Source organism: Adiantum capillus-veneris, chromosome 15 (genome assembly GCF_014529385.1).
Source record: "Adiantum capillus-veneris isolate H3 chromosome 15, ASM1452938v2, whole genome shotgun sequence".
Lineage (NCBI taxonomy): Eukaryota > Viridiplantae > Streptophyta > Polypodiopsida > Polypodiales > Pteridaceae > Adiantum > Adiantum capillus-veneris.
In genome coordinates this window covers 30409379-30417560 of record NC_140945.1, presented here as the reverse complement: position 1 = coordinate 30417560, position 8182 = coordinate 30409379, and the positions used below count along the sequence as shown (strand labels likewise).

The window sequence follows — 8182 nt, the reverse complement described above, 5'->3', positions numbered from 1 at the left end:
TGGTCGAGCATGAGCTTGGCCATAGCAATATGGTCTCTTATAACATTCCCCCTCTCATTAGTATTTGTTGTAATGGTGTCCCTTCTTCTTTTGACTTTGAGAGTTATGTGCCTGGTTAGCGGGCTCAGGTTTGAGGGCAGGCTCTCTAGCTAGTAGACGGTTCTTATTAATCTCCTCAGCTTGCAAATTAGTGAGACATTCTTTGGCCTCCAACCATCTTTTGTGCTCTTCCTCAAGAACTCTTCCTTCTTCCTTTCTTTTGGCTAGTTCCTCCACCCCTTCCAAGCGTCCTCTCGAGCCTTTTTCACTTTGGGCATGCTCGTTTTATCGCGTATTGGATTCTATGCATCAGCAAGGGCCAGGCCGAGGGTCACTGACTCCCACATTTCACAGGGCCGTCTTAGCACGACCTGAAAAGAGGGTCCTTAAAGAGATGATTCCCTAATACTAACGTTTTCTTCTTCCCCTCCTGGGAACATGCATCATGGAGACTTCAACATGGTTGAAGCTCGCAAGGACAAGATGGGATTGGCTAGTCTTCTGGTTGGTTTTGAAAAATCCAAATGGCAGGTGTGGAATGCAGGTCCATGGAGTAGATCTCCTGGCATGACATACACGAGCCTTCAATACGCCAACACGGCCTCCCAGCTGGACATATGCTACATCTCCCATCAAGCTAGCTGGCCCTTATCTACGGTGTTATGTGTCGATACCTCCAAAAGCATGTCGGATCAATTTCCTCTTAAGCTACACATAGCCAGGGCCAAAAAAGCATTAAAATTTTTCTTTGGGATGTTAAACTCTTTGATCCTTATTGCGTTAGCTCGTACGCGAAAGCCACACACCTGGATTGGGGGCTAAGCATGTTAGAAGGTGGAGGGGTTTACTGCAAACTGCCACCCATGCCCATGGGTATCCTCTCTAAACGCCTGCGGGTATCCTCTCTAACCAACTCCAACCTCCTCACTATCTCACACGGGAATGGGCATGAGGGGATCAATGGCCCATGTCTATTTCGGGGATCGGGTGCGATTTGCATTGTCCGATTCGCTTTCTGTAAATTCGAGAAAATGGGTGCATAGAACATGTAAATTCAAGCCTCCCCCCCCTCCCTCAGACTCAAACATGGATCTGACCTTTGCAAGCCATCCATTTTAACCACCTCACCTGCGTGCGATACTTGAAAGCATTGGGAGACATGTTTCTTTTATCACGAAACCGCCGAATTGTAAATTCAAGCGGGTTCAGTAAATTCAGGAAAATTGGTAAACTTGGGTGGCATCGCAAAATCGATGGCCACGATGCCCCCGCTACCCCAAATAAAGATGGGCCATTGATCCCATCGTGTGAATGCCCGTGTGAGATAGTGTTGAGGCAACTCCAGAGTCCAGTGTGTATCCTCTCTAAACGCCAGAGGGAGCAGGACAAGAGCAGATAATGCACAAACAATTGTGTGCGGGATAAAGACCGTCCGATGAAGAATCCAACGGTGCGGATGAGGGAGACACGACACATCTTGTAATGTCGGACCGAACGACGCTTCCATCGGAGTAGCTGCTTTTTACCTGCCCATCTGAAGGTCCATTTCATGGCTCCCGCCTGCCCATCTGAGGGTCCATGTCATCTCTGATGAGGCTCCCGCCTGCCCATTTGTATATTAAAACGCGTCCGACATTGCAGGTTTTCGAGCATTCCGCCATAGCCCACGAGCATCAGGTGCTCTCTCCCTCTCTCTCTCTCTCTCTCTCTCTCTCTCGCCGCCTAACCCCCTGCCCCGTAACGCCTCCATGGTTCTAGACCCACATTCTTTGGTATGCTTTGTGGGTGCTTTTGTAAACAATTCCTTGAATCAACAGTGTAGGCCAGTAGCAGCCACTCCAAAAGAAATCTGCATCGTGGTTGCAATTTAAAAGGCCCATCATTGTTCGTAGCTTAAAAAATCACAGCAAAGCTGTGTTCTCGTTGCTCTGCAAGTGATGAAAGAGAAACAAATCACATCATCTAAAAAGCAAAGCACCAATTTTAATTATTGCCTTTCATTGATTTCCACTTAAATATAATTTCAGGACCTTCAGAGCTCTTAGTTTGAGTGATTACACCTCTTTTTAAGAAGATAATACAAGCTACAACTTGCTCTCTTCATCTATATATGTGCTGTTTTCTCTTTCTTGATTTCAGGAATTGAAACTTTTCTTATTGTTGTCCATCATTGAAACCTTGCAGACGGAGGCTAGCGTGTATTCTAGCTGTGAAAGCTGATTAATAATTCCACACTCTCAGCAGTTTATTGAGCTGATTCCAAGAACATACCCCTCCCCTCACACACATACACACACACACACACACGCACACTCTCACGCATGCACGGACACGTGCTCGGCCGTTGTCTCTCTCTCAAGTTGGTCTGAATTGTCATACACGTTGAAATCCACATCAACGGCTGGTTATCCAGCAATCCGTATGCCAAAAACACACTCCTCCCGGTTCAATTCTTCCCAGCTTGTCACTCTTTACATGAGCTATTGGAAGTGTCGGAAACATCTCAATCCACTGCTAGAGGTTTATTTGAAACGATCCTCAACGGAGATTTCCAATAATCTGCAACTTCAACATCAGCAAGTTCTCAAGCATGCAGCCTTCAAACAGATCTTCACTCTCCATGGAGCCAGGTAAATTTCTTTTCTTTATGAAATTCTCATTGATTAGCGGAGCTGACCTCCGTCACATGTCTATTAGTGTCCAAGAGTTAACAAACAGAGACACTTCTATGTAGAAGAGGTCTAGATGAGCTCTTTTCTGTTTTCTTTGGTTTATCTTCATATGAACTTCTCAATAAGTGCCATTCTAAGCTCAAAGACTCAGTGGCCTCTTCATGCCAGCTTTCTCTCCCTCAAAGACGAGGTTTTTTCTATGCATGGGCTCCAAGTATCTGCATATAGAGTCAGAAACAACGAGCCCGCTTATATTGTCACCCTTGAATGGATGTGGTACTCCCAATTTAGCGCGCCAGATATAATTTCATTTTTTACTGGTTAATAGCTACACTTCATCGCAACTATTTACAATAGCTTAATCTAGCACTTTGGATACACATGAGGCGAAATCTCATGTTTAGACTGGAAGTATGAACTAAAACAACATCACAGCAGTAGAATCTGGTCTTTCAGACGGAATCACTTGAACATGATGTATCCGATGTTTTCTTGAAGGGACTGCTTTTATGAATGTTGGACTTTGTGTTTTTGCTTCTCATGTCTTGCTTTTCATCCTCAGATCCTTTTATTGAACACCTTGAACAATATTGTTGTGCTAATAAATAGTGAAGAAGTTGAAAAAGGACATGTGAAGATCAAGTCTTAATCATACTAATTGTTATCCTTGGCGAACACACACTTCATTTGATTATTTAGGATGTACTTATCTCTGATCTAGCAGAGTTGAAGTTGATTATTACTCACCATAAAGTATTTTTCTCATTATTGTTTTTTGTGGATTTAGCAGCTTTACTCACTCTGAATTATTTGTCTCCTCACTGTTTTATGTGGGTGCGCAGCCATCCAAAGATCCAGGAGCTCCTCTCCCTCTGTTATTGTCGTGGGTGCTGGAATTGCCGGCCTAGCTGCAGCACGGGCACTCCATGATCTCGGTTTCAAGGTTGAATTGTCTCAATGTTTCCAAACAAACATATATATATATATATATATATATATATATATATATATATATATATATATATATATATATATATATATATATATATATATCTGTGCAGACATATGCCAGTTGTATTCAAACTTTGCTCATCTTCAGGTGACAATCCTTGAATCACGTGGTCGAATTGGTGGGCGCATTGATACCGATTATGAGTTCGGCTTTCCTGTTGACATGGGGGCATCCTGGTACATTGTGATCCATGAATACAGTCTTTTCGTGTGTGCCTTTGTTTAGAATAAAAAAGTCCCATTAAGGATGCACTTTTGTTGCAGGTTACATGGAGCGTGCCCTGAAAACCCTTTGGCACCTCTAATAGGGCGTTTACGCTTACCTTTGTACCAGACAAGTGGTGAAAACTCAGTTCTTTATGACCACGATTTGGAGAGGCATGGATCAATCTTTTTTAACACCTTTTCGCGTTAAACATTCTGGTCCTCGCTTTTTCGGCATTACTGTTGTTTTCTCCTTGCTGCTACATACAAACTGATGACTGGCAGTCTCAGGACATCAAATTTCTGTGCACACTGCTTATATTAGTTGATCTTTTTCTGAATTCAGCTATGCTTTGTTTGATTCGGATGGACAACAAGTGCCTCCAGGATTGGTCAACAGAGTTAGTAAAGTTTTTGAAGGCATCCTTGAAGAGGTAAAGGTTTGCTAATACTACACTAAGAAACTTCAAATCAAGCCTTAGTCTGACAGGAAATATTTATTTTACATATTTAAAGGTAAAGAAGCTGCACATGGAGTCAGCTGAGGATTTTTCCATACTGAAGGCCATTGCACTTGTTCTAGCAAGGAAGCCAGAGTTGAGGTGAGCATAGGCATAGTGAGGAGGGGGAGGGCTTCCCAAGGCCTCTACCTTTTTTATTTGAATTGTGAACCAGTGTAAAAGGCAACAGTTTGTGCTCCTTATTCATGCTCATCCGTATGACAGGTTGACAGGCATCTGTCAAAAAGTAATGCAATGGTACATCTGTAGGCTTGAGGGGTGGTTTGCTGCTGATGCAGATAGCATATCAGCAAGCTTTTGGTATGAGGTACAGAGAAGTTGCCTATTCATTTTAGCTTGCTGATGCTGCTACAGATATTTGCTTAAAGTCTGTTTTGTGGGTGGAAACCTTAGGAGGAGCTTCTTGGGGGTGGTCATGGGCTCATGGTGAAAGGGTATTACCCTGTGGTACATGCTCTAGCACAAGGTCTTAATATCCATTTTCACAGCAGGTTCAATCTTCTGCCTAGGCTTCATGCTTGTAAAATCAGACTCATTGATAATGCATTGTATTGCAATATAATGTGAATTTCTGCTTTTTGTGTTGACCCTCATGCAGAGTCAGGAAAATTTACCGACGCTTAGGTAAGGTTGAAGTGATAACAGAGGATAATAGACATTGGAAAGCAGATGCTGCCATTATATGTGTACCATTAGGCGTTCTGAAGGCGAATGTGATAAAATACGAGCCTAGATTGCCAGAATGGAAAGAGGCAGCATTGAATGACATGGGTGTGGGTAAAGAGAACAAAATAGCATTGTATTTTAAGGAGGTGTGCTGGCCAAATGTGGAGTTTTTAGGGATTGTGGCTCCTACATCCTATGGTTGCAGCTACTTTCTCAATCTGCACAAGGCTACAGGCCACCCTGTTCTTGTTTACATGCCTGCTGGGCAACTTGCAGATGACATAGAGAAACTGAGTGATGAAGCAGCTGCCAGGTTTGCAGTGGTACAGCTTAAAAGAATGCTTCCTGGTGCATCTGATCCGGTAACGTTTCTAGTCTCGGCCTTTATTTTTCATCCTTTTAGCAATCTGTGCATGTGTTACAAAATTCACTTTCATGTTGATTGGCAGCAGTGTTACTACTGTTCTTCAAAGGTTGCCAGGATGATGGCTGGGTTTTTTTGTTGCTCTCTTGGGCTTTTGATTCACAAGGGAGTTGCACCTGGTGATCCTTTGCTTGCACAATGCTTAGTTGTTGCGCTCGGGTGCTCACGCTTGTATTTGCCTATGGCCTGTGTATGTTTGGTGGTATGTTAGGTAAGATTATGCATCTTCACCTCGCTTGTGTAGCAGGTGGGCATCTGTGTGTCATGCGTGTTGCTGGTAATTAGCCTAGGTATGGCTGGTGCTCTGCTTGCTTACGAACTCGAGCTGGTCCTATCTCACTTCTGCAGGAAGGGACCATATGATCCCTCACCACCAGGCTAATAGACAAGGGAGTAGGGCATCTTTGGAGAGTGCACAAGAAAGCCTAGGCCAGTATGTTTGTATGTGTGTGCTTGAAGTGGTAGTGCTAGCATCATAAGCAAATACAGGACAACTTACTTGATTATCTAATTATGTGAGAAACTCTACGTATTCTCGAATCACAGTTACTCTCCTGCAAATGCTGAACTTGCTAAAGGCTGAAATATTCTGCAAGGGGTCTAGAGCCACCACCACCCAATGGCTACCTTGAAATGAGGAACTGGTCTTTCGGTGATAATTAATAAGGTGCTGCTGCCTACTTTAGATTGCAATCGACATCTTTGTGAAGCGTGCATGACTGCATGGTGTGTTCATATGCTTCTGTGCTTGTTTGTGTGTGTATGATACACTCATAAGCATATAGATGCATGGTTTGTATCCATGCCCCTGTGCTTGTTTGGGTGGTCTTGGGGGGAGCCTTGTGCATGCACATGGTAGGCCAACTTTGTATGCTTGCCCACTATTTCTCGCAATCTCAATATAAACTGCTTGCCAGGCTTCTCGAAATGCAAGTGCATGTGTAAACATGATGCTATTATCAAATGCACTGCTGATCCAGTGGTATCTTCAAATGTGATCCGCATGTGGACTATCGAAGGGCTGGGTGCAACTCCCCGAGTGATCTTGACTGCTGGAGAAGTTGGAACTTAGCACTGGCAACTATAGAATGCATGTGAATATGGATTTGTGTTGCACGTGAAGATGTGAGTGCACTTGTGTGCCTGCATATGCGTGTACGTGTGCCTGCTTATGCGTGTACATGCCTGGAATGCAGCCTCATGGTTTTGCCTAGTGCCTGCATGCATTGTAGATGTGCACTTATGGGAATGAATGTGAACTCTCTTCTGCAAAGATCTGAAAGTGATTAATCTCTCCTTGTTGTTGAGATTGTAGAACACTACATTGCTTCTTTTTGTTCCATTGAGGTCTTGAAGGAACCCTCATCTGCTCCTAATACATAAGATAATCTAATATGCGTCTACATCTTTTCACATAACTGCCCCAGTTGCGCTATATTGTGTCGCGCTGGGGATCAGATGTGAATTCCTTGGGATCTTACAGCTATTGCTCGGTGGGGAAGCCAACTAATTTGTATGAGAGGGCACGCATGCCAGTGGACAATCTCTTCTTTGCCGGGGAAGCTACATGCCAGCAGTATCCGGGGACGGTTCATGGTGCGTTTGCAACGGGCCTCTTGGCGGCCGAAGAATGCCGGAATCTCTTTGGAAAGCAGGATAGTGACCTGTCTCTCTTCCAGCCAGTTATGGGTGAAGACACGGCAAGAGAGTCCCCGCCCTTGCAAATGTCGCGCCTTTGACCCCTCCCCCTCGATCTCTCTTGCTCTGTGAGTAAATTATCATTGTCATCTGTGTGCATGTTGTATTATATGTGGGGGTGTGTGGGTATCAAGTTGGATCTGTGGTAGACAAGTCACCAATTTAATCTGGCTCTATTTATATAGAAGCATGGCCCCTTATTGTATTATTGCATGATTTATAGAAAAGCTAGATTTGTGCAACATCTGAGCGCTCCACATAGCATGTACTATCACTTCACAAAGCGGAACCATGATGAAGCCATGCAGAAGTAAATATGCTGTTTTTAAAACTTTGCCCTCTGTGACTATAAAGAATTTCCTATAGACACCTCTCTGTCTCTCTCCCCCCCCTCCAAAACTGACATGCAAATTATCCTGTCGAGCGTTGTACTTGGAAGGTTATGTGCCTAAATTTGTTGAACTTGCCGTGATGCTGACAGAATTCTGAATGCCACCCAACCTCATCTATTGTAACATGTTGCATTGTATTGTAAGGGCATTAATAGCAAGCTATGAAGCTTGGAAGGATATTTTTTGGCTCCTACTCCAAGAGACATGTCTTAACAAAGCACCCACACCCAATGGCATAAATTGCCTCGTGAGCATGATTAGCAACTCCCCAATAGAACCAGCTCTTTACCAAGAAGATCAATGGTACCTTATTTGCCAAGCAAATGGATGAATCTTGGAATCAGACCCTAATTACACCCACAACCGGCAACCTATACAAGAATTTTATGATTATGTGACTAGAGGAATGTACCTTTGAAAAACAACAAATCTTTGCGATCTATCCTGATTCCACTCGGGAGACTTGTAATTCCTTTTATAGCCCCTTTGCCCCTGCTTTTACCCTCCTATTCTCCAATTTATGAAAGGCAAGTGTGAATGTATGAGGGGTGTTGA

General features: G+C 43.7%; 1 protein-coding gene across 5 annotated transcripts; it reads left to right on the top strand.

Annotated features, from left to right (window-relative positions):
• The first annotated feature begins 1562 nt into the window (after nt 1–1562).
• LOC147440458 (polyamine oxidase 2-like) lies at nt 1563–7477 on the top strand. 5 transcript variants are annotated; one of them, XR_015190391.1, is made up of 12 exons: nt 1563–1716; nt 2224–2669; nt 3554–3654; nt 3811–3899; nt 3987–4100; nt 4273–4366; nt 4449–4528; nt 4652–4754; nt 4841–4938; nt 5046–5475; nt 6084–6204; nt 6853–6897. XR_015190391.1 is itself a non-coding variant. In XM_086530200.1 (11 exons), the coding sequence occupies exons 2-11, from the start codon at nt 2630–2632 to the stop codon at nt 6889–6891; spliced, it is 1188 nt and encodes a 395-aa protein (XP_086386326.1). In that variant the 5' UTR covers nt 1563–1716; nt 2224–2629; the 3' UTR covers nt 6892–6897. The 5 variants fall into 5 exon arrangements, 3 of the variants coding, with proteins under 3 accessions (XP_086386326.1, XP_086386327.1, XP_086386325.1); XR_015190390.1 differs by having other exon boundaries at nt 5046–6204; XM_086530200.1 differs by lacking the exon at nt 6084–6204.
• Nucleotides 7478–8182: the final 705 nt, after the last annotated feature.